General features: G+C 44.5%; 3 protein-coding genes across 5 annotated transcripts; all 3 read left to right on the forward strand.

The window, feature by feature from the left end:
- Nucleotides 1–11565, forward strand: ankrd28b (ankyrin repeat domain 28b). Its single transcript, XM_003966110.3, has 28 exons — nt 1–209; nt 3275–3358; nt 3572–3650; nt 4044–4114; nt 4206–4406; nt 5135–5222; nt 5388–5530; nt 5698–5910; nt 6040–6118; nt 6228–6342; nt 6414–6496; nt 6583–6646; nt 6887–6955; nt 7044–7184; nt 7293–7404; nt 7520–7546; nt 7628–7702; nt 7785–7986; nt 8085–8172; nt 8244–8361; nt 9106–9325; nt 9469–9556; nt 9650–9733; nt 9816–9961; nt 10049–10131; nt 10329–10411; nt 10526–10617; nt 11282–11565. Exons 1-28 carry the CDS (start codon nt 183–185, stop codon nt 11563–11565), a joined length of 3159 nt encoding a protein of 1052 aa, XP_003966159.1. The 5' UTR covers nt 1–182.
- Nucleotides 11566–13431: 1866 nt separating this feature from the next.
- On the forward strand, nt 13432–18156 carry hacl1 (2-hydroxyacyl-CoA lyase 1). Of its 2 annotated transcripts, XM_003966109.3 has the most exons (17): nt 13432–13603; nt 13746–13850; nt 13943–13983; nt 14066–14146; nt 14231–14303; nt 14373–14450; nt 14661–14755; nt 14836–14948; nt 15069–15204; nt 15333–15438; nt 15547–15630; nt 15725–15826; nt 15960–16114; nt 16657–16818; nt 16906–17013; nt 17096–17282; nt 18066–18154. In XM_003966109.3, the coding sequence occupies exons 1-17, from the start codon at nt 13553–13555 to the stop codon at nt 18096–18098; spliced, it is 1710 nt and encodes a 569-aa protein (XP_003966158.1). In that variant the 5' UTR covers nt 13432–13552; the 3' UTR covers nt 18099–18154. The 2 variants fall into 2 exon arrangements, with proteins under 2 accessions (XP_003966158.1, XP_011604037.1); XM_011605735.2 differs by having other exon boundaries at nt 14231–14450; nt 18066–18156.
- A 499-nt stretch (nt 18157–18655) lies between these two features.
- colq (collagen-like tail subunit (single strand of homotrimer) of asymmetric acetylcholinesterase) lies at nt 18656–25909 on the forward strand. 2 transcript variants are annotated; one of them, XM_029838808.1, is made up of 17 exons: nt 18656–19166; nt 19806–19915; nt 20081–20188; nt 20792–20836; nt 20969–20995; nt 21844–21915; nt 22122–22184; nt 22279–22305; nt 22415–22459; nt 22545–22580; nt 22696–22776; nt 22922–23018; nt 23394–23524; nt 23616–23735; nt 23832–23958; nt 24038–24140; nt 24234–25909. In XM_029838808.1, the coding sequence occupies exons 1-17, from the start codon at nt 19073–19075 to the stop codon at nt 24301–24303; spliced, it is 1356 nt and encodes a 451-aa protein (XP_029694668.1). In that variant the 5' UTR covers nt 18656–19072; the 3' UTR covers nt 24304–25909. The 2 variants fall into 2 exon arrangements, with proteins under 2 accessions (XP_029694668.1, XP_011604036.2); XM_011605734.2 differs by having other exon boundaries at nt 18663–19166; nt 23817–23958.
- The last annotated feature ends 539 nt before the right edge of the window (nt 25910–26448 follow it).

Below are 26448 nucleotides of genomic sequence, written 5' to 3' on the forward strand. Positions count from 1 at the left end.
TTCCGCTACTTCTCTGCGTCCATCCAAACCAATAGGATAGGGAGCTAGCATCGAGAGCTAAGCTAGCGCCACGCACGGCCTATAGCAGACCGGGAGGGATACCAAGATCAAAACATTTCTGATCGGACGGAGAAGAATATCTCTTTATGAATCTGCATGAGAGCAGTTAAAATCCCAGAAATATGGTGGTTCTCAAAATTCGAGACCAGGTAAGTGCTCGTTGTGCTAGAAGCCGACCCAAGTTTGTACTACTATTGGCTGCCATACATTAGCCAGCAAAATGTTATTCGACTTTCTTCGGCTATTTTACGAAACTACAGCATTCACGTCTGCATTTTAGAAAATCTCCCGAGACTAAATGGTAAATTATACTTCTGTGTGTTAGGGCTGTGCGTGTTGTATTGTTGTTTACACTCTATATTCGCATTTTAGGGAATTATAAGAGCATCGCATTGGGACACATTCTTAAGCGTTTGTGGAGTTGTAGCCAGCTAATGATCGTGTCTTTCCCCAGCAATTAGCCATAGCCTGCCTGAAATGCTACTTCTATGACAAATGAGAAGTGACCAGTTGGCATGTGTGAGTTCAGACTACAGAACCACGTCTGGACTGTCATTTCTAAATAATCGTATGATCAAATAGCCACATAATATCGGTAACGCCGCGTCCGACAATCGCTTCGACAACGACGGCGGTCTGGTTGATTGTGACGTTACCGGGACACCATGATGTGCAAAACCCTTTATGTTGTTAAGCCAATACTTCCTTCGTTTGGAAGTTCGGTAGCCGACAGTTTATCCAACGTGCAGGATATCTGGTTTTAATAACGACGGCGCGATTGGCGTCGATGTTTTTAAGTCGATTGCAGCCGCTTTGTTGTGGAAGGGGATTGCTGTCACTGGTCCTGCGCACTTTTAGCAGGGATTTACTAAAACATATCGGTAATAATAGACTTGCTAGCTGGTGCATCAGGAATAACTGTGTGTATGGTCTGCAGGTACGCAGGAAAATCCCAGTGTGAAGTTCTGATGCCTTTCTAACAGGGTTGGCAGGCCATCAGAGGAGCGGGGCGTCCTTAGCCTTTTTAAACATTTGTCACCTACTTGGAACAACAAAAATAACTGTCCCTTATCATTCACGCACCGTGTGTTTTGGACGAGTCCGCTATTCCTGTGACATGTACGTGCATGTGCACCATTGTGTGTGCCTGGCTGATCCTGTACCTGGGCTCTGTGAGCTGTCGCCATGGTGACAGCACTAACCGGACCAGGTTGGATGAGGAAAGGAGGTGCATGGTCGTTCAGTCAGGGGAGCGCAAAATATCCCACAGCAGTCGTGCAAATGTGTAGAAAGAAAAAACTGCCACACAAGCCTGGTCTTTTAGTCTTTACTGCAGAGCTCCAGAGAAACGGTGGGACGGAACCCAAATACAACGGGCCACTTGTTACTCCGAGGTTGGCCCTGGGAGATCTAAGCTCTAACAGATATTCAGGGCGTTATTGTGGTGAAACGATGGATTGTGATGTGTTTTAAAAAAAAAAAAAAAAAAATCTATTTAGGCATCTACGCAGTTTAGAGGATTTGACCTTGAACGGCGTGTCTTTCAGTTCTGGCGACAGTTTGCACACGAGAATGTTCAGATGTACCAAAAAAGGCAGTTGATGGTCGGACTTCAATTCTTGGGTGCACCTAAACATTTCGGATTGAGTAACGTTATAAAGGTTGGCAGCTCAGTTAGCAGTGGGGGATTGTAGGTCATAAATTCATCAAAGTCCTGACTGAATGTGGTTAAGAAAACCCCGTGACTTTGTTGTTTGTTCTTTTATTTTAATGAGGCTATTATCTGGTAATTTAAGCTCTTCTTGGTTGCCAAAATACACTGAGCAGCTAGCAGTGCTTCTTTATTCTTTCACTTTTTTGTCAGGGGGTGATTCTCTTTTGAAACCATGAATGTACCATTTGTTTCTTTTCTTTAAATGTGTAACCAGTTGCATTGATTTCTTTGCCCTCACTGTTTTCCACATCCATGCCAGCCTTCGTCTAAAGACAATGGAAAACAGCTCAAGTCTGCTGATGTTAAAGATCAGATAGTAAAGTGCTGCAGGTCCGTAGACTGCAGCCGTTTCTCACCAATGGCCGTTTGCACATTTAAATCTCCAGTTGGTGTTTGTCGGGGACAGGGATGTTGATATGCACCGTTAGATTACTTTAAATGACTGCACGTCATTTCGGACTTTTAGCTGTCGGCTTGATGATCGTATACTTAAACGATCAATGCTGACTTTCCCTTATTTTACCACCAGCTCTGAGAAACTAAAGGGAAAATCCAGCAGTTACAGCTGTTGTGTGTTGAACTTTCACCATGCTGGCAGCTACAAGAGAGGCTCTGTAGATGGTTTCATCTGTTTCTTCTCTTAAGTTTAAAGCTTAGAATCCTCGTACAGGTATTTTTTCTGTTTAATTTGTGTTCTTCCATATTTAAACAAAATATTCTCATCATTAGTTTGACTCTTATTGTGGGGCAAAATATTAACAAGGAAGCAGTCAGAGCAGCGTGCACGACCCGGCTTCACAGCGCTATTTATTTAGCCTCCAACGGGCAGAGCCTACCTAATTTCTTTGAAAGAGCCAGCAGAGTTGGGCTTTCTGATAGAACGTCTTTTATCGTTGTTTTTATGGCCCGATATGTTTTTTCTAAGATTGAATGCACTCGCCGGAAACCATAGTGTTATAGAAGTCTGGAAACGCAGGTGAAAATGGCCAAAGGATTTCTCGTTTGAGCAGCAGATCAGTTACTTGGAGCAGGATGCTGCACTTGGATTTAGATTGGGATATTTTCAGCAGCCTGAAAGCACGGAACATAATTGGAAGGTGAAAATGCCAGACTCCCCAGGACAACCTACCTCTGTGCTGAATGATGTGAACAGGAATACTGTATGTTGGGACACTTTAAACATAAAGGAAAGAAGGTTGGGAACCACTGATCGAATAGATTCGTGGCTCTAAAGTAATCTAAAAAAATGAGTCGGGTGTGCGTTGTGGTCCTTGATGAAGACAATCCTGAAATTTCTCGAAGGTCTAAAGTTTTCACAGACACCGAGGTTGTTGTAGGTGAAGTAAAAACTTTACCTATTGTGGCATTTTGTCTAATATTTCAAGGCTGTTGTACCTTAAAAGGAAATTAAAAGATTAGATTGTGCTACATTTTGGCTAACCTTGAATTTTGGTTGAGTTCTGATTTTTTTTATTTTTAAATTTCTTTGTCTCTCCACAGCCTGCTTTGCTAAAAGCTATTTTCAACGTGGACCCAGATGAAGTTCGTTCCCTTATATTCAAAAAAGAGGATGTGAACGCGCAGGTAATTCCATCTTATTTCTAACAGCTGCTTCCTGGCATTATTGCTGTAAGATTATAATAATCCTCACTATCACTGCGTTAACAGGGGTGTCTCACACTGTTAGCTAAATTAAACACGTTTCTAATATTTGGAAAGTGTTTGTTTCAGAAGATATAGAAAGCAGATAAAATATCAGGCTTTACTTTATTTCTAAAGATGTCTGCTTGTTTTCAGGACAATGAGAAGCGGACTCCTCTACATGCTGCTGCCTATCTCGGAGATGCAGAAATTATCGAACTGCTGATTCTTTCAGGTATGATTCTTGACACTGATTTGAAAGGCAACCATATGGAATGTTTTGATATTCTGTGCATAGATTAGCTATATAGTAAAGGCACAGTAGAGGTTCGTCTTGTTTGTAGGCAGTGTATGCATCCCTTCATATCTCCACTTTTCCTGGCCCTGACTGACTGGTTTCTCTTTGTCTTGTTGGTGAAGGGAGCGGTAAATGATTAGTGACTGCCTGAGTCACTTATAATTTTGGTCAGTAGTCACTTGGTACATCTGCATTCCGAACTGTGCTATGCATTTAGGCTCATCTTTCATTGCCAACGGTTGTTTCAGATAGAAATTCAGAACTGTGAAAAAAGCTGTGAGCTGTTATTTTGGTCTCTTCCTAACAGTTAAAGTGTCATTTTAATTGTAGGTGCCAGAGTAAATGCCAAAGATAACAAGTGGCTCACTCCTCTGCACCGGGCTGTGGCGTCCTGCAGCGAGGTATGCACACGCTATACGGTTTCTAGGTAATTCACACCATTGCACGCTGACTGGGTGCATCATCTAAAGATGCGTTGGAAAATTCTCGCAGGAGGCCGTCCAGGTGTTGCTGAAACACTCTGCTGATGTAAATGCCAGGGACAAGAATTGGCAGACGCCGCTTCACATCGCCGCAGCAAACAAGGCTGTGCGCTGTGCCGAAGCCCTCGTCCCTCAGCTCAGCAATGTGAACGTGTCGGACAGAGCAGGCCGGACTGCTCTGCACCACGCCGCCTTCAGCGGCCATCTTGAGGTATTAATGTGACCTGCGGGGACCAAAGCCCTTTGAAAGTGTTCATCCTTTTGTTCGATAATTATAGCTGACAAAGGCTTGGACGCGTGCATTTTAGAAAACCTGACGGTTTGCTATCAGAGTCGTTCACCTTGCTGTTAATGTAAGCTCTTAAACCTTCCGCTTATTCAAAGGAAGTGTTTGTGTGTGCTTCATGAATGAATAAACACAATGGTCATTGTGCTGTGTGCTGCGGTTCAGGCCAGCTGAAGACTGGAAAGCACGTTTCCTGTAAAATCCTGAATGATAAAAATCTGCAAATGATAGCGGTTGAACCAGTCCTGTTTTTCTCCATTGTGACAGTAGGTTTTGGAATGGTACTCAGCCACTCCAAAATGACGTGTGCACACCACATGTCCCTGTTTTTTACACTCGCATGTAAATGCATCCAAACAAATGCGTGTTTAATGGAAATGCTGTGGAAATGTGCTATCGTGTAGGCAAATAATGAAAACCATACAGCCTGCTGATTATTCAGTGAAATTCAAACAGGTGAAAACGTGTTAAATTCTCATTATAAGCGTAAAAGAAGAACTCTGAGGACACCATGGATTTCCTGCTTAATTTCTGAATAAAATGAAGTCAAATTCTGGTATTATTGCTTCTACACATACAGTATCTTCACATGGGTTTCTGATCAGACTTTAACTAATTTCCTGACTGTATTCTTGTTTCTTTGCTCTGATTAGATGGTGAGACTTTTGCTCTCCAGAGGAGCAAACATCAATGCCTTTGACAAGAGGGACCGTCGTGCGATCCACTGGGCTGCTTACATGGGTAAATCAGTCGGGGGATTTAATATTAAATGATCATTTCTGTGCCTTTGTTTGAAGACATTAAAGCAATTAGTGACACACTGTTCTGCAACAACTAAAGCTGAAGTTTAGTAGCATATTATTGTAATTGGGTTTGTCTCCTTTTCCTGTTGTTTTGAATCTACAGGGCACATCGAAGTGGTGAAGCTGCTGGCATCGCATGGCGCCGAGGTGGCTTGCAAGGATAAGAAATCCTACACCCCCCTACATGCAGCAGCCTCTAGCGGAATGATCAGCATTGTCAAATACCTCCTGGACTTGGGGGTGGATGTAAGTTCCACCTACAGTATTATCGGCTCATAACACTGTAAGATTTAAGGAGGTATTACATAACCATATGTAATTATCCACGGTTGAAATTATTGCTTTCCAACAAAAAGGCTCAAGTCAAGTTTCTGTTTTTTATGGGGAAACATTGTCTCATCTCGATTGTCTAGATCAATGAGCCCAATGCTTACGGCAACACACCCCTCCACGTGGCCTGCTACAATGGGCAGGACGTGGTGGTGAACGAACTTATTGAATGCGGCGCCAACGTTAACCAATTGAACGAGAAAGGCTTCGCACCACTGCATTTTACCGCCGCTTCACGCCACGGAGCCCTGTGTCTGGAGCTCCTAGTGTGCAACGGGGCTGACGTCAACATCAAGGTCAGAAAATAAGTTGTCATAGAGGAAACATTTTTAAGCCCGATGTAGCGTCGCAGCACCGGATGTCAATAAAATCCCCCTCTTTAGTTCTAATTAAACAGTGACTTTATTGTCTGGGTTTTGCTTCAGAGTAAAGATGGAAAGACTCCCCTGCACATGACCGCTATTCATGGGAGGTTTTCTCGCTCTCAAGCAATCATTGAGAACGGTGAGTGAGAATTCGGCCTTGTTGGATTTTCTTGGGCGTACAAACACATTCAGCATCTCTTTAAAGGGCGGAACTTAAATCATTAACATGTTCTGAACCTTTTCTGAAGGCGCAGAGATTGACTGTGAAGATAAGAATGGAAATACTCCGCTGCACATTGCAGCTCGATATGGTCACGAGCTCCTAATCAACACCCTCATTACCAATGGCGCTGACACAGCTAAGTAAGCAAGACATTTCTGTTTTATTCTATTATTCGAAACATTTACTGACTTTAGAGATGTGTCTATTTCAGACGAGGTGTTCACGGTATGTTTCCACTGCATTTGGCTGCTCTCAGCGGTTTCTCTGACTGCTGCCGGAAGCTTCTGTCTTCAGGTGAATACTACCCACTGGCAGAAAACTACCTATGGATGTGTATGGGGAAACAACACTTCCATAACGAGTGTTTTTACTGTATGCAGGATTTGATATTGACACTCCTGATGACTTTGGAAGGACCTGTTTACATGCTGCAGCTGCTGGAGGGTGAGAACAGTATTATGTGTCGGTGTTAACACTGGTCTTGACTGTAATCAGGACCAGATTGATGTATTATTTTATTTGCTAAAGCTCAGCTGCGATCTACAGTAACTGTTGTTTTATTGGGAAAAGTGATCAGTCAGCATTAGAGTGATGATTGCTGACTGACTGGGGGGTTTTCTGTTGTGATTCGGAGGTTTTCTCTCTGCCGTGCATGATGAAAAGGATTTATTCTCTCACCTTCAGGAACCTGGAATGTCTCAATCTACTCCTGAACACCGGAGCAGACTTTAATAGAAAAGACAGCTTTGGCAGGTTTGTACTGTCATTAAACAGTCCGGATCAAGAATTTGATCCTTTTATTCTTGATCAAATATGACCCGAGCTCCGTTTGTGTTTCCAGGACTCCTCTGCACTACGCTGCTGCCAACTGCAACTACCAGTGTCTGTTCGCTCTAGTGGGCTCTGGAGCCAGCGTCAACGACTTAGACGAGCGGGGCTGCTCTCCACTCCACTACGCAGCTGCCTCTGACACAGACGGAAAGTATGTATTCCACAATAACTCGGTCATCAAAGAGGGGTGGCGACTGCATTAGAGACAGGTTACGCAGGCGAGGGCCGTTTCCCTCACAACAGCTTTTTGTTGTGGCAGGTGCCTGGAATATTTACTGCGAAACGATGCAAATCCAGGGATCCGGGACAATCAGGGCTACAATGCTGTGCACTATGCCTCAGCATACGGACACCGACTCTGCCTGGAGCTGGTGAAGATTACCTTCTGGTTTCTTTCATTTCAATATTTCTGTGTTGGAGTGATTTCACACATTTGTGCCATTTCTCCCTCCACCCCGACCCTTTTTATTTATTACTTTTTTACAGATTGCCAGTGAAACACCCCTAGATGTGGTGGGTTAAATGCAAAACTGACTTCTTATAAATACAAGCACTTGTAGGCAAAGTTCTAACAGATGTGTCTGATTTTCTAAGCTGATGGAAACCTCAGGGACAGATATTTTGAATGATTCTGATGTCAGAGCTCCTGTCAGCCCCCTGCACCTTGCCGTGAGTTTACTATCCATAATATATTGTCCTCTTTTATCGTGGTGTCGCCACACATTTTCCAACAGCTTTTTTCATCTTCCAGGCGTACCATGGACATCACCATGCGATGGAGGTCCTGGTGCAGTCTCTGCTGGACCTGGATGTGAGAAACAGTCAGGGATGCACACCCCTGGATCTGGCTGCCTTTAAAGGACACGTAGAGTGTGTGGATGTATTAATCAACCAGGGCGCTTCTATCCTGGTTAAAGACTTTAACCTGAAGCGCACTCCCATCCACGCTGCAGGTAAAGGCTTGCTGTCAGTGGAGTTCTCGCATTGTGTGGGTTTTGTTATAATGTGCTATCACAGTAGCTAATCTCAACTCATTTTATTTTCTCTTAAGCTACTAATGGTCATTCAGAATGTTTGCGTTTGCTGATTGGAAACGCTGATCTTCAGAGTGCTGTAGATGTCCAAGACGGCAATGGACAGTAAGTCATTTTATTGATGTTTTAGTGTTTTAATTTAGTGATCTTCTGACCTTTTTTCTGTTGTCTTTTAGAACTCCCCTGATGCTGTCAGTCCTGAGTGGACACTCCGATTGTGTGTATTCTCTGCTAAATAAGGGAGCCAGTGTAGAAGCCAAAGATAAGTGGGGCAGGACAGCTCTACATAGAGGAGTAAGAAGTTATATATAATTATACACTTAAACACTGTATGCAGTGCAGTCAAGGACCTTTTGTCAGTTTTTGTTATGTGGAAGCATCATGCTAAAATAAATTTACAGATTTATTACAGAAACTATTAAAATATTGCATTGACTTAAGTATTCTTAAGTCAATCTTGGTCTCTCCCAAAATGTCTCCATGTCCTAACCACTAAAAAAAACACCCCTACAGTGTGATTCTTCTCCCCCATGCTTTATTGTAGTGGCACCTGGTTTTCTCAATTGACTGTTATATTCTTGGTTATATTGGACCAGTGTGTTTCTCACAGTTTGAGAGTCTTCAGGTGATTTTTACAAGCTGATGTTTGGCTCTTACCTGTGTTTTACTCAGGAGAGGCTTATGTGTGGCCACTCTTTTGTCCTCATGCTGTAGTTTTTACCTAATGGTCCACTCATTTAAATTTGCCACAGGTGGTTGTAGAAACATCTCAAAGATGACCGACAATCATGACAAATGTGTAATGAAAGCATAACTACACTATTTTAGTGTTTCTTTTATACATAAACTTGCAATAAAACCTAGAAGTTCTGTTTTCAGGGTAGACTGATGAGAAAGATGATATTTCTTTTATTTTTTTATTCAAGTCACTGTTCATTTTATACAGATTTCACTCTGTTCTATTGCTTTTCACTGGAGAGAAAGAGATGTTTATGATTTATGGTGGGGAAAACTAAATCTATTGTTTTCTGGCTGCAGGCTGTGACCGGTCACGAGGAATGTGTCGAGGCTTTGCTTCAACACAGCGCAAACTTTGTGGCACAAGACTGTAAAGGACGCACACCGATCCACCTGGCAGCAGCGTGTGGACACATTGGGGTACTGGGAGGCCTGTTGCATGCTGCCCAATCATTGGAAACACTCCCCGTCTTAACAGACAGCCAAGGCTATACACCACTGCACTGGGCCTGCTACAATGGTACAGAGACGAGGCTGGAAAATTCCTACTTTTGAAAAAAAAAAAAAAAACACAAATGCAGGGAAAAGTTAATTGTAGCTGTTTAGTAACATTTATTTCCCTTATGACTCAATGACTAAGTTCTAATGCAATTTTCTTTGCAGGTCATGATACATGTGTGGAGGTCTTACTGGAACATGAGGTTTTTCACAAGGCTGAAGGCAATACTTTCAGCCCCCTCCACTGTGCTGTGTAAGGACTTAAACAGTCATTCTGTGCATGTCAGGAGGGGGAAAATGTTCCACTAGGTTAAAAATAGTGAAATATTTGTGCTCTCCCATGTAGGATACACGACAACGAAGGAGCAGCTGAGATGCTGATAGACACCCTGGGACCTGCCATTGTCAACGCCAAAGACGGTAAAAACAGGTGTGTCAAAGTGCAGAAAAGTTCATAGAAGACTTTAATATTGGATTGGAATTATTTCATAATTTTGGCGTTGCTTACCCAGGACCCCACTGCACGCAGCAGCCTTCACCGACCACGTGGAGTGTCTTCAGCTGCTGCTGAGCCACAACGCTCAGGTCAACGGTGTCGACGCTGCAGGGAAAACCCCGCTGATGATGGCCGCTCAGAATGGCCAGACCAATGCTGTTGGTAGGAACCCTTTAAACTGATAACAGAGACTACTCTTTCCTATTAATGGAGTTTGTAGAAAAAAAGTGATGGTTTTGTTCTCCTTAGAACTGCTGGTGAGCAGCGCAAAAGCAGATCTGACTCTGCAGGACACAGCGAAAAACACCGCGCTCCACCTCGCCTGCAGTAAGGTCGGTGTCGCTACACTTATACTGTATCCGATCATTTACACTAGCTTCCAACACAGAAAACGCACCATGCCTGTAATCAGCACTGTCTTGTCGTGCTGTACAAAAACATTTGTCTGACTATCATCCATTCTGAAGTGGACAGTGTGGTCTGGAAACCTTTGAGCTTTATTGTTTAACACCTTTGGTGTTTCCCACAGGGACATGAAACCAGTGCCTTGTTGATATTGGAGAAGATTACAGACAGAAACCTCATAAATGCCACTAATGCCGCCTTACAGACGTACGTTTGCTTCTGTTACTGTTGGTCTTTTGATGCTTTGAGCGATGGATTGATATTTTTCTGATGTGCCAATTTGAAGTTTTTAATGTGGAGTTTCTTGTTTGTTCTTTGAAGGCCTCTACATGTGGCTGCAAGAAATGGATTAACAGTTGTGGTGCAAGAGCTGCTCGCCAAGGGAGCAAGTGTCCTTGCAGTCGATGAAAACGGTAAATTCTATAACTGTTTTCATTCATTCTTCTCTTGTACTTTGGCCTCTTACATAAGGACATTTCTAATATGTATTCTGGCTTTTGATGGCCTGTTAATGATTGAATGATTAGAGGCACTATTTGCCTTTCATGTCCTGCGTGAGCACACACATTCTAGCCTCTTTAACCACATCAAGCATGTGAATAATGGTGTGAATAGGTTTTTCTGTATGAAAGATGCTGCCAAAAATATGAACAGACTTTGAATAATAAGGTGTTATTTGAATCATGCCTCAATCTGTCTGTGTTATTTTTCATGGTTCCAGCAGAAAAAAACAGACACCAGTTATTAAATCGAATGTATTTTTTTTTTATTATTATCTGGAGAAACTGCAAGCATTTGATGGTTCCAGTTTCCGTGAGGGATATTTTAGGAGCCTATTGTGCTTGTGTAACAATAATACCAACCATTGATTTCCTGTAAACCGCTGCTTAAACCTAATCAGGCTCAGGGGGGTGCTGGAGTCTGTCCCAGCACTCGCTTTCACTGTGAGAGGCAGGAATGGAAATACCTCTTTGGACTTGTGTTTCTAACTGATTGTGTATGATTCCCTGTGCCTACCAGTTGAAGCTCTGGTGCCGACTTCTTGACTACGATAATTTTTAACTGTCACTGTTTCAGGTTACACACCCGCCTTGGCTTGTGCCCCTAACAAAGACGTGGCCGATTGCCTAGCCCTCATCCTGGCCACCATGATGCCTGTGTCCCCCTGCACCACGGCCCCCACCCTCTCCTTCAATGCCATTAATCATTACACCACCAGCCCCCCGAAAAGCGTCACCTTTGACAGCCTCCCCGTGCTGCGTGGTGAGCACAGCTCCTACTGCAGCTTCAACAACATCAGCCATCACGACGGCATCTACAAAGACGAGGAGCTGAATGACTCTGATTCAGAGACGTACTGAGGGAAAGAGTGGAGCGACACATGTCAGAAACACACACGGTGTCTTAAATCACCAATCGCCAGCTTGATCGGGCAGAAGAAGAGAGAAGAAGCCCCCCCGCAGGAGCCTTAAGAGTCCATCCCCACCCAACAGAGAGTAAGACAGGGAGGAGGTGCAGCGGGCTGGCACACACATCCCGACCTCATCCAGCACCAGGTGTCCTTCAGCTGATACTGGACCTCAGTACCTGTTGTTTTACTAACACTGACTTGTTGTGTGCTAAAAAGAACTGCAGCTGAAGGGAGGACAGTGATTCTGTTCAGCAATAAGTGCTGAAGTGGGATGGTAGCACTTCACAGAGAGCTAAAATGACAGGGACCAAAAGACACAAATAGATTTAAACCGAGTTTTAACTGTGTATGAGATTAAGAATTTGGGGATTTATCCCAAAGGGGTTAAAAAATAAAAAAGCCGATGTTCATTTTTGAGATTTCTTGACGAGCGGGAGAGGCTGATATCTGCACACGGCATCCAGGTGAATGCACATGTCTTTCAGACCTGCAGTCATGCAGCGGTTGAACCATCTATTTTTGAGATCAGAATTTTATTAAACCCATGTTCATGTCTTAAATGATTTATTCTCCATGTGGGGAAAAAAAAATCAAAACTCCTTTGTGTGCAGCAGGTGATTTTTTTTTTAAAAAGAATGACCTAACTTGTGCTTTGGTGACCTTTCCATGCAGGTTAGATTTCAAGAATAAATTATTTGTGTTCCTTTTGGTTCCTATTTATGTGTTCATTTTGTGCCTTCATAATTTACTGAGGAAAAGATGGTTTTGTGGCGACATCTGTGAAAGTAAATTAGCATTTGGTAGATAATGACACATTTCTAAGAAGCACTGATTGATGAGTCTGCGGCTGAGCTTTGTGTGAAGAAACACTGTAAACCAATGAAATGACAGCATTTGATTTTATTCTGTTTGAATATTTTTCTCTAATATTAGTCAGTTTGTTGACAGTTCACTCGCTTTAACTTCAGAAAACAAACCACTCGATCCTTCCACGACGCTAAAGTTCAGTTTTCTGTCTGTATAATTATTTTAACTGGAAATATGTACAAACACAATTGATAGCTTCGATCGAAGTGAAGATACTTTTCATTGCGTTTTTCTTGAAGAGGGATGAAAATAGTCTGTATATAGAAATTATGACTGTGAATTCAATGCGTCAGCGAGTTCTTTCAATACTGAGATTGCTGTATATTTTATGGGTAATAAAGAAATGAGTTATTTAATCATGAGCCTGGTTCATGAAGACATGTCCCGTTTTAAACAGCTTTTTAGTAAAATTTGGAAACATTTTTAAATCTCAATCTGTTAGTTATGCAAATGGGAAAAACCTCCAACACACTGAGAATGACCCCAAAAGACTTGAAATTGGACTTTTTTTCTTTCAAAGTCTACTCTATAGATCCACTGTCATGACTGAAATCCTATTTCTGCTGCCCCCTATTGGTCAAAGCAAGAAGCGTTACCCCAGAATAAAGAATCTCGACGGTGTCGCAGATAAACATCAGCCAATTTCACATCGTAAAGTTCAATAAATGATTTTAATCGGATCACTCTCAAAAAGTCTTTGTTTTGGCTAATGTGTATTCTTGATATATACAGATTTATTATCCCCAGTATAACAATACATATATATCGTGCACTCATAAAATGGTTTTGCGGGATATAAGTTATTTCCAATTTTAAAGAGAAACGCTTGAATAAACAGCAGACTTTTACTTTTCTACAGGGTTTCATGACGTGCGGGCTCACAGGCAACGTCTGTTGTGATTGGCTGGTAACCCGGAAGTAATGTCGACACCACCCACCATACTAGTTGTGTGTGTGTGTGTGTGAGAGAGAGAGAGAGTGTGTGTGTGTGTGTACAGTTTTGGTGTGTCTCGCCGCTATCTTTTAATATTTAGCTACCGAACAGCAGCAAGCATCTTCCCGGGGACGTCATGGAGGAGTTGACGGGCGCTCAGCTGATTGCAGAGTCTTTAAAGACTCAGGTAGGAGCGCTCCAAAACAGGTCAAAGATTGGCGACCAAAGTTCAAGTTTCAACGTGAACCTAAACAAATTCACACCCATACGTCAATCATGAATAATGATTTTTTTTTATTGCTAATTATGTTTGTTTAATTCCCCTGCAGAACGTGGAGTACATGTTTGGAATAGTTGGTGTTCCTATCATTGAAGTAGCCATGGCTGCTCAGGCTGCTGGGATCAAATATGTGGGCATGCGTAATGAGCAGGCGGTACAGCGCTTATAACACGATAATTACAATATATATTAGCTTTAACAACTGCATGCAACGCCAAACCTACAATAATATTTGTCTAAACACAGGCATGCTATGCAGCATCAGCTGTTGGATATCTTACAGGCAGGTAAGAATTTCTTTTATTTAACAACTTCATACCTGATGTTTCCATTTGTAAATCACGCTCTCTTCTGCATGGTTACATGCAGACCAGGTGCCTGTCTGGTGGTGTCTGGTCCTGGACTCATTCATGCTCTGGGTGGAATGGCCAATGCAAACATGAACTGCTGGTACAGCTTCATTTAGCAACCGGGAGGCCTGGGAGGTGTGTATCTGCGCCCGTACTGTCTGGTTTAAGTTTGTTTTGCTTCCAGGCCCGTTATTGTCATCGGAGGATCCTCAGATCGGAACCAGGAAACAGCAGGTGCCTTTCAGGAGTTTCCACAGGTCGTAAACATCTTAATGTGGATTTCTTTCCTTTTGCTGCTCAATAAGTCAGGCTCATTTTGTTGTCAGGTGGAAGCATGCCGGCTTTTTAGCAAATTCTCTGTCAGACCCAGCAGTCTTGAAGTCATCCCCTCTGTGGTGGAGAAGGTAATCTTGTATCTTATCTTTAATCCTGTCTTTTTACTTTTATTGAATAACCTCCCCTACACACACACAGCTGCAAGTCTGGAAGGTGCAGTTGCAGACTTTCTTCCCAATATCACAAAAAAAGTTAATCTCAATTTATTTACCCGAAAATCACCAAGTTCGGGCATCATCAGTGACACGGAGGTGACAGATTTTCTTTTTTATATACAGGCGGTGCGGGCGAGTATGTACGGGCGTCCTGGAGCCTGTTATATCGATATAGCCGGGGACATGGTTAACGCTAAAGTGGACAGGAGCCAAATCAGGTTTGCACCTGCTTATCCTGTTAAATATGTGTATCTTTTTCTGCAAAGCATGACTTGTGTTGTCCGATTTATTTCTGTAGGGTTGTATCCTGCTGCCCAGATCCACCGGTGAGTTTAGCTGACCACGGTGCCGTGGCCGAAGCCGTGTCAGTCTTGAAAACAGCAAAAAGACCCTTAGTCATCATCGGCAAAGGTAGTATCAAATAAAATACATCAGTGCCTCCTACAGTTATAACATTTCAGCTGGCGCATGTGTTCCGTCCTTCAGTGAGAGCGGGTAATTAGATAAGTCATGGCAGCGTTGTTGCAACAGGCGCAGCCTACAGCCGAGCAGAAACTGCTCTCAGGGAGTTTGTGGAAACGAGCGGCCTGCCATTTCTGCCCACACCCATGGGGAAGGGGGTCCTCCCTGATGATCACCCACACTGTGTGGCTGCTGCCCGCTCAAGGTTGCCGCCCCCCCCCATTTTACTGCATTTGGAAAAAAGTCATTCATGGTCATTTTAAACACCAAAATGTGTTTTCTTTTTTCCCCTTTACTCGCCTCATGGCCTCTTCCACCGTTTCTGCTGTGAAGAGCTCTGCTGCAGGCCGATGTTATACTGCTGCTCGGTGCAAGACTCAACTGGATCCTTCACTTTGGCCTGCCGCCAAGATTTGACCCCAATGTAAAAATAATTCAGGTATATAAATTGAAAACTCCATCACTCAAACATTATTGCCTTTATCAGAACAAGATTTATTTGACAGATATTTAGCATCGAAACAACCTGATTGTTTCGTGTGTTCAGGTTGACCTTTGTGCCGAAGAGATGGGGAATAACGTTAGGCCTGCTGTCGCTCTGCTGGGAGACATCAACGCTGTTGTGACTCAGGTAACCGTGGATCAACTCTTATCTTCGATTGCCACAACAGTCTTAAGTGCATCATTGATGTAAGATAGGAGACAGATTTATTTTTTTCTTTCAGCTCCTGCAGGGTATTTGTAAAGATGGTTGGAAATATGGCTCTGGTACAGAGTGGTGGAGCTTACTGAGGAACAAAATTGCTGCTAATGCAAAAATATCAAAGGTATGTTTAGCTTAAAATCTGAATTTCATCATCTATTAACTAAAAAGCCACATGCTGACATTACTAGAACCAGAAATGTTTTACGGGGACGTCCTAAACGTGTCGGGATTGCTATATTTCCATTCTTCCGCAGACCCTGGCTCTCCAGTCAACTGTGCCCATGAACTACTACACAGTGTTCCATCATGTTTCCCAGCTGCTTCCGCACGACTGCATCATTATCAGCGAGGGTGCCAACACGATGGACATAGGACGAACTATGTTGAACAACTACCTGCCTCGACACAGGCAAGCCCGTCTCACCACAGCGGCATTCAGAGGAGCTCCTAGTCAGAGTCTAACACACCCATTGATCTGAAGGGGAGTGTTTCAGCTTCGCTGTTGCTGTGGAGCGCAGACGCAACCTAAATGGTTGTAATCTTGGAGTTCCACTGCATCATTTTTGACTGATATTCACCGCTGGATTAATATAATCATGGCAGATTATGTGTGCATGACGATCAGCCGATTTAATTATGACATCGGAAGCTGGTGAAACCAAATGAGGGATCAAAGACTTCACAAGTGTCTCGCTGAATCCTAAGCAAACATGCCAAAAACACACGAGCATAAAGCGATCGCCCAGTCCTCATTTGGATTAGCAAGGCCTGTGGTTGTCTCCTCCAGCTGTTTGGGAGAAATCAAATGGAGGGTGAAAATTCTGCAAAAAGTCCGCATAAACCATGTAGCATGAGAAAAGGAGTGCGGCTCGCTCAAGCTGCGGGTGATGCAGTCATGTGATACAGTTGTGTGATGCAGTCATTGTTCTAAGGTTCAGCTTGTCCTGTCAGGTTGGACGCTGGTACATTTGGAACAATGGGAGTGGGTCTCGGCTTTGCAATCGCAGCAGCGACACTAGAGAGGAGCAACGGCGAGAAAGGCCGAAGGATAGTGTGTGTGGAGGGGGACAGCGCCTTTGGATTCTCCGGCATGGAGGTTGAAACCATGTGCAGGTGGGTTCTCAGCTGCCTTTCCAGGAGTGATATGATATTCATTTGCTTTCCTGCTCTGTTTTCCCACCAAGTTATTTATTTTAACAGGTATAATCTACCTGTGGTCATTATTGTTGTCAACAATAATGGAATTTACAGTGGAGTGGATCCTGAAACGTGGAGAGAAATGGCAAAAATGGGGGATCTGACATCTATGTGAGTCTGAGAGGTTTGAGCATCAGTTACTGCAGCATGTTTCCTTTTCACATGGCCACCTTGTCATCATGTTCTGTGTCAGAGCCCCGCCCGTGACGCTCCTACCTGAGGCGCGCTACGACGAGGTCATGGCAGCATTTGGAGGGAAAGGGTATCTGGTGAGGACGGTGGAGGAGCTCCGCAGTGCTTTGGAGCTCAGTTTGACTGACTGGCAGAGGCCAAGTCTCCTAAATGTCCTTATCGACCCCTCGTCCGACAGAAAACAGCAGGTAACTCACCGGCGGCTGGTGTGTGTTTGTGGCTCCCCAAGCTGCAGTAAAGCATCAATCCTGTTGAGGATGCTGCAGTGCTCCATGAATGAAGGCTTCTTGTGTTCAACATGGAATCCCATCAGATTATACTGCACCCTCACCAAGTTTCTTCACCCTCTTTTGGAGGAATTGCTAAACAGTTTAGGCTTTATAGGGCAGGTGAAGGTCATCCAAATACCCTGATTTACACACAGATTTGCCGACTTAATCCTGACCCTAATCCAACCCTCTAGTGAAATGTGTGTATCCAGCAGTTTGAGGTCCTTTATCATTATCAAACAGAGGAACTCTAAAGCCAGACCTGATTAAATGCTGGCGTCTTATAGTTTATTAATGTAATAAGCAACAGTTTAGTGTTGCGTCAGTTCTCAGCTGTCCTGACGTGGCTTGATGAGTAGTAATCTACGCTGTGCGTGTGCTGCGGGACCCATGCGCTCCACTCACAATCCCTCCGCCTCACACTAGCCTGACCTTACTATTTCAGTCCCCATAATTAGGAAGCATGGCCCTCCATGTTTATCGGAGTGTATCCATGCAACCCTCCGTGGACATGTTGTATTGAGGGTCGTATCCATGGTGCTCATCTGCAGAAAGACACGACCCCTAACAATGTGTGAAGGGTGCTGCTGGCAGGTTTTTTTGCCCAAAAATATGCTTCATATTTAGATATAAAGATGAGTATTTGACAACAGAAGGCCATCACATTTTTCTGAAGCCATTTTGTATTTTCTGTATTTGCAGGAATTTCCCTGGCTCACACGTTCAAACTTGTAGAGCTGAAGATGGATCCAGAGCTCTTTTTTTTCAGAAATAAAAAAGATCAAACAACATATATTTGTAATTGTTTAAGGAGTTTTTCAATTCTTACCAACAGAGTAATTAAATGTCAAACAAAACATGAACAAATGCAATTTTGAATACAGCAAACATGATATTCTAGACATTGGTTAATAAAAAACTAAAATGCTCAGAAGTGCACACATGCATTCAGACAGTCTTGATTTCTTGAGTGTCTATTCATCAATCCACCACAGGACAGACAGACCCACGCCATTTACTCACACACTCACACCTGGGGGCACTTTAGACTTTCGATTAACTAATTGTGCACGATTGGCACCATTGCAGGAAAACTTGAGCTGGTATCTCACTTTAAACTCCTGTATATTAATTGAATGTTGTTTATTGCTACAAAAAACTGAGAAAATGATCATTTCTGTCACTAGGCCTGTCTGTGTTAAATAAAATTCCCTGGCTGCTGTTACGCAGCCTCTGTTCTCTTTAAATTGCTGTCATATCCTCCAGAGTGCCTCCTTGGACATGCAGGCACTTAGTCTGGGCAATCAAACTAATAATGGCTGTACAACACTTGTGGGGATGCTGTGTGCAGCATATCAATTGGCACAGATCAGGCATGCACGCAGATTCCCCTTTCCTGCAGAAGCCGACAGTGGATCGTCCCTCAGGAGTCTTCCTGCAGGAGCGGTGGAGACAACAAAAGGACCCCCCCCCCCTCTTTGCAGTAGTAGAGATCTAATATTGGCACCCGAAGCAGCTGGCGGGCTGTCTCCTATAATTTTAGCACACACTGATGCAGAGGAAAGATTTAATGGGCATTGGTCAGCATACCCTCTGCTAGGGGCGTAAAGGAGGTAGAGCAGCAGAGGAGGGGAGCAGAGGGAGAAGACAGTGAGCTTGGACGGGCAGCTTTGGGTCACAAATAAAGTCAAGCAACAATCTGGAGCAGCATGACTCTTCTAATGCTCGGACTGTATCTGCCTTTGTGGCTTTGTTACGGCCGGGCTCAATCCTCCTATCTTGACAGCTATGTTTCTTTCCCAGGTAAGATTATTGTAAGCGTGAGCCTTTGTGTGTCTGTGTGCGTGTGTGTGTGTGCACTTTAGTGTGCGCGCATTACAGTGTGCCAATGATCATACTGATGTGTTGAATTAGGCTGTTTTAGAGACAGGATTTTAGGATTGATTTTGATCTTACTGCATTTATAAACTGCTTGTTTTTATTGTCTCGCTGCCCATGAGGAGCTCTGGAAATGCCTCTATAAATAGGGAGAGCAGATTCAGTCCTTCAGTGAGAGGCACAGGCACATTATATCCGTGTCCAGCTCTTGGATATCTGCCGGATGGGTGTCACGTTTTGATCGTTTGCACCTGTTTAGCCCCTGCTTTTGCTGCTCCTGTCTGCCCTTAAACTCTGGGATTTGCCCAGTTATTTTATTTACATGAATGTGATCATCACTACACTGACTGAGACCACTGGGGGGGGAAAACAAACCTGTTTATTTATGAGGTTAAGCAATATCATTGTTCTGATTTGAAATCTTCTGCTGCTCCACTAAGGTTGGCAAATATTTCTGCAATTTTCTGACTATTTTGTATGTGCGTGCGTGTGTGTGTGTGTGTTTCTGGTTTTGGCACCTGTTGCCATTGTCTGTGTGACTGGTTGCATGCACACTGTGCACAGCTCTCAGGTCTCAGGAGCAGCAGAAGAGATTCAGCCCGTGCTGTTTGCTGAGTCCACCTCCACCCCCGCTATTTCCTCCTCCCCCTTCACTTTGGCGCCGCCATGCTCATGTGAGTCAAAGTCATGTGACTTTTTATTGTGGAATATGTTATGTCTTTGGTTTATGTCCAAAATATCCCACACTTACTGTCTTTGGACCTCTGAGTGACCCTGATAAAACCCCTCAGAGTTTACAAGTGCTTTAATAATCAATTCTTCCTTTTTATTACATACAGAATGAAGACGTAGGCAACAAAGGCAGTGAGACAGAGCAGGGCGGTGAGGACAAAGGTTCTGCCTGCCCTCGAGGCCCTCGCGGGCCCGCAGGACCGCCTGGCATTGAGGTTGAATCCAGAATCTTCTCATGCAGTACTGCACATCACCCCCTCCTCTCTGTTCTGTTAGTGTAGCCCAGCCACCTTGGTTTTGTCTGCAGCACACCTGCTGCAATCTATTTTAGAAAGAGCTTCAGCAGGGTCAAAGTGCTAATAAGAGCCACAATCCAACATTACCCAATCTCAACCTGAGAGTTCCTGCAGGAGATGGGGGATTTCTGTATCCCTTGTATCACAGCAGTGCATTAACGGTCTACATTTAGCTCAGACAGAAATAGCCTTTTTCCACCCCCTGCCAGGGTGCCACACATCATTCGTAGAAACTGTCCAAAGAGCCAGCAGGTTGGAATGATGCGTAAATTCCACTGGTTACCAACACAAACAAAGGTCTGTGTCCTGTGACAATTACAGATGATAACACAGCCCGTGAAAGTCGTAGACTTGTGAACCCGCCTTTTTTACCCCCCTAGAACCACACAGGGATCTTTATTTTAATCAGTTGTGGCAACTATGCTTTTAGTTAATTAAAAATTCAGAGACCGACTTTCAGAACTATTATGGTGTGTATTTATGGGGACAATTAGAAGAATAAATCTATTTTTTGTTCCTCAGGGCCCACCAGGATTACCCGGATTAGGAGGGCCCAAGGGAGAAAAGGTGAGCCGTTGATTTCCTTGCGATCTTTCTGTAGTTTGTGTTATTTCACCAGCTTAAGTGACTGAAAGATGCTTTCTGGAAGCATATCAAACAGCCTCTGTCCTTGTCCCCTCCTCCGCATCCTGTTGTCAGGGAGAAATCGGAAGACCTGGCCAAAAGGTGAGTGTCCCCCATTAATCACTTTATATTCTCCGCTAAGTGGATTTACTCAAAAATGAGATATGCTGCCTCCGCCCGCTTGCTAGCTGTAACTCAGAGCAGTGCCGGGGCTTGGATGTGTTCTGCGAGAACCCGCACGCTGGTGCAACCTTGACAGGGGACGTCGGAGCATCACTGAGGAGATGCAATGCATGCAGAGGGCGCCGCTGGGACGGGCTGTTTTTGACAGCAAAGCGGGATAACGAGTAGCCCCTCCCGCACAGGACCGATGTACTTAGCTATGACCACTCTGTCTTCCTCAAAGACACACAGCACCACAGAGGCCCCTCCCTCATTGTTAGAAAGCACATTGAGAATTGAGGACACATTGTTAGATCAGGGCAGGCAGGGAAGAAGTGACCTCCCCCCAAAAGGCTGAGTGGCTGTGATCGAGCAGTAAAAGCAGCCCAGTTGGAAAGCCTCAGCTGGCTGGTGGCCTGACTGAGCTGCTTTGCAGCACTGCAGGGCAATTTAGCTTAGTGCTTCAGCCAGGTCATAAATCATTTTATTTCCCACAAGCACAGGCTTCTGTTCTATATACGGCCCATCATTTAATTAAAGAGAGCAAAGTGACAGAGCTCGTTAAAGTCATTCTCCCCCACCGTGCAGCACTGATAAATACTGGCGCGAGCAGGCTGACAGCTTATGCAGCATGTCCTGCAACCTACCCTAACCTGCAAGGCAGGAAGACACATTGGGAGAGGTCTTGATTTCATTAACACTCCTCCATCAGCTGTGATAGCAGTTTTATTAGGCCAGAAAGTGATTTTTGAATTAGCCTTCAGGCTTTAAAATGTACTTCCTGTTAGGGCCGGACAGGTCCTCCTGGACTTCCTGGAAAGCAAGGACCAGCTGGATGGCCGGGACCCAGTGGGCCCAAAGTGAGTAAGTCAAACTTCTGATGTAAATTATTATTAAATAATAAGTATTGGGATTGTGTCATGTGCATCATTTTTACAGGTATTTACAGGTATAGTATTTACTCTTCAGACACTTATCTGAACTGTAGTTTTTTCCCTTTGCTTAGCATTTTAAAGTGCAGCAGTCCTTTATTTGACTGATTCCAGAAGTTTTTCTCTTGTTTTAGGGTGAGAAAGGTGACCAAGGACTGATGGGTTTACCTGGAGGCAGAGGACCAATTGGACCACGGGTATGATCCACATTCGCCTTTACACTTATCAACACTTGACATAAAAGAAAAAGGAAAGTTCCCTCATTTCTGTGTGTTTGATCTTTAATTCCAGGGCTTGACTGGCTACAAAGGCGAGAAGGTTCGTGGCCCTTTAAGTTGTTATCTGTAAAGAGCATATTCAGATGTGCTGATACGGACGTCTTCCGATGTTTATGACACGATGTAACACTCATTCATCTGCTCTCCAGGGTTCTCGAGGCGACCGCGGTGAGAGCGGGGCAAAAGGCGACAAGGTGGGGAAGTCTATCAGCTGTAGCGCAACAGTTCATGCTGTGCACGTACCTGCACTGCATTTCATCTGCTCTTCTTTCACCACAGGGTGCGATGGGCTTCCCGGGCATGCTTGGACAGAAAGTGAGGCAATAAATAAGTATTAGTAGCAAAAAAGATGTGTTTCCCCTTGAGAGCTTTAGATCTTTTTCAACTCCGACCTTGCTGACCGTTGGGATGATGTTTTTTCTTTGTGCAGGGCGAAATGGGTCCAAAGGGCGAACCTGGAACCGCAGGAAACAGAGGACCCACAGGCCGACCAGGAAAGAGAGGCAAGCAGGTGAGGCTTCCTGTCCTACCATCACAGCATCAAAGGAAAAGCTGAGAAAACTTTCTTGAGAAAAATCAAAATGGCCAAGAGACGCAATTTTACTGTTCGTTACTCAAAGTCCGACTGCTTTGCTCCGGTTTTGTTTTTGCTGCAGGGAATGAAAGGAGATCCGGGGAGTGGCGGTCCCATGGGACCCGCAGGCCCACAGGGACCTGTAGGACATCCCGGTCCTCCTGGTTCACCTGCCACGGGTGGGAACCTTGCTGCGATGTTCTTTCTTCAGAGCGCGGGTTTTGAGAGTGTCTGATACATGGAGCAGGGCAGCAGTCTGAGAACCAACAGCAGCAGTTTTATTTAGCAACTGAGAAACTTTATCTGGGGAAATGAAACACGACGCTCTGGTTATGATATCATGCACCCAATCGGATTCACAGATGTCAGTCCTCTGTAAACATATAAAGATATTATGTCAACAGGTGACATTTAGTATTTATCACTGATGAGCGATTCATGATGTTTGGACAGCTTGACAGAATCCATAATGCCACATTTGATGTGATGTTCTATTCCATCTATCCTGATCTTATTGTGTCTTAATAAACATTCTTTTCTGTGCACATGTTCAGGACTGTACATGGTTGGAACCAAGGGTGCCCGGGGTCTGCCGGGGCCTCCTGGAAAGTGTAGCTGCGGTGCTCTCAGTAATTTTCCATACGATGATTTTTCTTCCAGAGGACACCACCCGAAAGTACCAGCGGTGAGGAAATAGTCTTCGTTAGTCGTTATCGCTGGAAGCTCAAACACCACATTAAGACAGAAGGTTCTGCTTCTCTTATGGCTTTATTCAGATCTTCATTGTGAACAGTGATGAGGAGATGGAGCGCCTCCACGCAGATAACGCGCTCGCATTCCGCAAAGACCAGAGATCTCTCTATTTCAAAGACCTCGACGGATGGTTCCCGATCCAAGTAACAAGATAGATTTGTCATAACTTTCAACACGGGCGAGGGGCACTCGCCCCGCAAGCTCTTTTTAAAACTCTGTAAAAGTCTTTTCCATTCCAGCTGATGCCATTCCAGTCCATGGAAAACGCACCTGACGATGACGGTTACTGCGGCGATGGGATCGTGCAGGTTCCCAGGGGGGAGGAGTGCGATGACAAGAACAGGGTCGTCACGGACGGCTGCGTCAGTAAGTCTCGGTGTTGTCATTGGCACATTTGTCACGGCTTCGCTATGTGCATATAACATGACTCCCTCATCTCTGGCAGAGTGTAAACACGCACACTGTGGCGACGGATACCGCCACGAGGGTGCCGAGGAGTGTGATGGAAAGGACTTTGGATACCAGACGTGTAATTCATACCTTCCAGGGTGAGCACAATGTATATTGCTGTCAACATTGTCCTGCCCCTCGTCGGTGTGTTGGCACGCCGACCAAAACGTTGCGTCTCCTCCCGTTCGCAGGTCATATGGTCACCTCAAGTGCACGCCCCACTGTGTTATCGACTCCACAAACTGCAAATACTTCACTTGAGGAGGAACTTGGATGATCCAGCAGTGTCCTCTGGGTTTTGCTTGACATGCAAAGAATATTTTGATGTATAAAGAAAAGAAAAAAGAAAAACATCTATATATGTGTATATGCATATACATATACACACATATATACAGTATATGCCAAGCAAAAAACTCTAAATTTAGATGCAACAATGATTCTCTGGGAAAAGAACATAACAGAATCCATATATGTGTGTAAATATCACTCATCTCTATTGCTGCTGAGACATCTAGATCTCTGGAGTTCTGCTCAGTCGGTGGAGGTGAGAACCTTCACCCATCATACAAACTCTTTCTTAACAAGCACGGTCTCCTCGCCGCGCCGATTCAGACCAGTGAGAGGGGCGGAGACTTTATCGGGAGTCATTTGGACGGTGGGCGGACCCATCGATCCGGGTGCCGAAGCCCTGGGTGTCCTGCCACGGCGTGAGTGAGAGCGCATTTGCATGAGGCAAAATATTTTGCTTGATATTCTTACAACAAACCTGGCGCTGTAAATAGTGAGGCCAAGCATCAGAACTACAAACAGGTACGGTTAGAGGTGGACGTAGTGCATGAAATCCTGTTCATACTCATATATTTCAATGAGACTGTTACACCAGGAGACTGTTAGCGTGCAGATACATTCACTGTGGAGTCAGAAATGTAAAGTTTCTCAGGAACAAACAGGTCATATATGTCCACCAGACACCTTTAACAGGCCTCTCCGGTACAACTCTTTACAAAGGAAATGGCGGCGACTGTACGCTGAAGCGCACGGGCAACTCGGACAACGTCTCCGCGGGGGTGCCCACCTGAGTGGGCTGAGTCCCCTGTGCTTCAGTGAGAAATGAACCACACTGTATGTGAAGGCTTGAAACTGTTACGCTCTTAAAGTTCTCACAGCACAGTCAAGGCTGGAATAGTGCGCTGCTAGAGGGGTGAAGTTATAATTCCAGTCTCTTTTATGCTCTTTACTGTATTTACTCTAATACCTCTTTATCCAGTCTTTCTGTCTTACAGCAACGGTGAATTTCTATGGTCACACTTATCCGTGTCTTTACGCATCCTCTGCATTTTTGGACATTGGTCCTGGAAATCGCTTTGATGAAAAAAGTCGACATTTTCCACGAGCTGCTGAAGAGAGGGCGCGCTTCTCTCCTCTCAGCCACAATTGGTCGCAGTCAGGAGGTCAAAGGTGATTCTCCTGGAAAGGCGTTGAAAAGACCGTGTCTCCGCATGCTTCTGGTGCCACGCCAGTGAGTGTGGACTGCTTCCAAACGTTGTAAATCGCCGCCTCCATCAGTGTAGCCGTTGTCTTAAGAGATGAGTCCAGCTCTGCCCGGAGTGAAACAGAGTACTGTATGTTTGATGTATTGTGCCATGCACAAAGCTGCGATATCTTTTTAAAACGACTGTATGTTGAATGTCACGTTGGCCTGTGCTGATCTGCTCTGTTGTGTACGGTGTAATCACAGCAATGTTCAAAGCATGAAATGTTACATGGACCGAGGCTGGGATTGCTCTTTGACTTTGATGTTATGAAATGGTTTCCACAGTACTCGTGGGTATGTGTAAAATAAAAACGGGAGTTTGAATCGTCCAGAAATCTTCCTGACACGCTGCTTTTGTCGTCTCACGCTGCCGCCGACTGCGAGGGAAGCAGCACAAAAAGAAAAACTGCGATTGATGTTCTCTCGGAGCACTCACTGTAATAAAAAGCAGCAGATATCCATCAAGTGGCTGAAGGACGCTGTCGGCAGCTCCACAGTGCTGCGTTAAACTCAGCAGAGCACGCTCACTGGCTTCCATATGGTGGTGAAAATGCCTCCCAGTGCTGAATCTGTGTCTGCAGATGTGGCACAGTGATAAGGGTTTGGGCACGGGCAGCCCGGCAGGGCCCACAGCAGGGACCTCGGATCCGACCCGCTCGAGTAACTCCATTAGCTCGCTTTTTCTAAATCACATCAAGACAATTTGTCTGCTGCGATGCCCCAGTAAGAGCTTACCTAGGCGCACTCCCCAGTCCAGGGTGATTCTGCTGCTCACAATAACAAAGATCAGCAGGTTCAATGAACGTAAACATGTAAATAAAAGAGGTCTAATTTTGGCTGCGGGGGCTGATAAAGGAGGTCACAGAGAC

The sequence above is a fragment of the Takifugu rubripes genome, chromosome 7 (assembly GCF_901000725.2).
Source record: "Takifugu rubripes chromosome 7, fTakRub1.2, whole genome shotgun sequence".
Taxonomy (NCBI): Eukaryota; Metazoa; Chordata; class Actinopteri; order Tetraodontiformes; family Tetraodontidae; genus Takifugu; species Takifugu rubripes.

What these genes read in the sequence shown, in the direction of transcription:
- ankrd28b (XM_003966110.3), top strand. Translation starts at nt 183, where the DNA reads ATGGTGGTTCTCAAAATTCGAGACCAG. An exon ending in CTGTGGCGTCCTGCAGCGAG is followed by an intron (nt 4,115 to 4,205) that starts GTATGCACACGC and finishes AAATTCTCGCAG; the next exon opens with GAGGCCGTCCAGGTGTTGCT. An exon ending in CACTCCCATCCACGCTGCAG is followed by an intron (nt 7,987 to 8,084) that starts GTAAAGGCTTGC and finishes TTTTCTCTTAAG; the next exon opens with CTACTAATGGTCATTCAGAA.
- hacl1 (XM_011605735.2), top strand. Translation starts at nt 13,553, where the DNA reads ATGGAGGAGTTGACGGGCGCTCAGCTGATTGCAGAGTCTTTAAAGACT. An exon ending in GAGGTTGAAACCATGTGCAG is followed by an intron (nt 16,819 to 16,905) that starts GTGGGTTCTCAG and finishes TTATTTTAACAG; the next exon opens with GTATAATCTACCTGTGGTCA. An exon ending in ATGGGGGATCTGACATCTAT is followed by an intron (nt 17,014 to 17,095) that starts GTGAGTCTGAGA and finishes GTTCTGTGTCAG; the next exon opens with AGCCCCGCCCGTGACGCTCC.
- colq (XM_011605734.2), top strand. Translation starts at nt 19,073, where the DNA reads ATGACTCTTCTAATGCTCGGACTGTATCTGCCTTTGTGGCTTTGTTAC. An exon ending in TCGGAAGACCTGGCCAAAAG is followed by an intron (nt 20,996 to 21,843) that starts GTGAGTGTCCCC and finishes ACTTCCTGTTAG; the next exon opens with GGCCGGACAGGTCCTCCTGG. An exon ending in GAGGACCAATTGGACCACGG is followed by an intron (nt 22,185 to 22,278) that starts GTATGATCCACA and finishes CTTTAATTCCAG; the next exon opens with GGCTTGACTGGCTACAAAGG.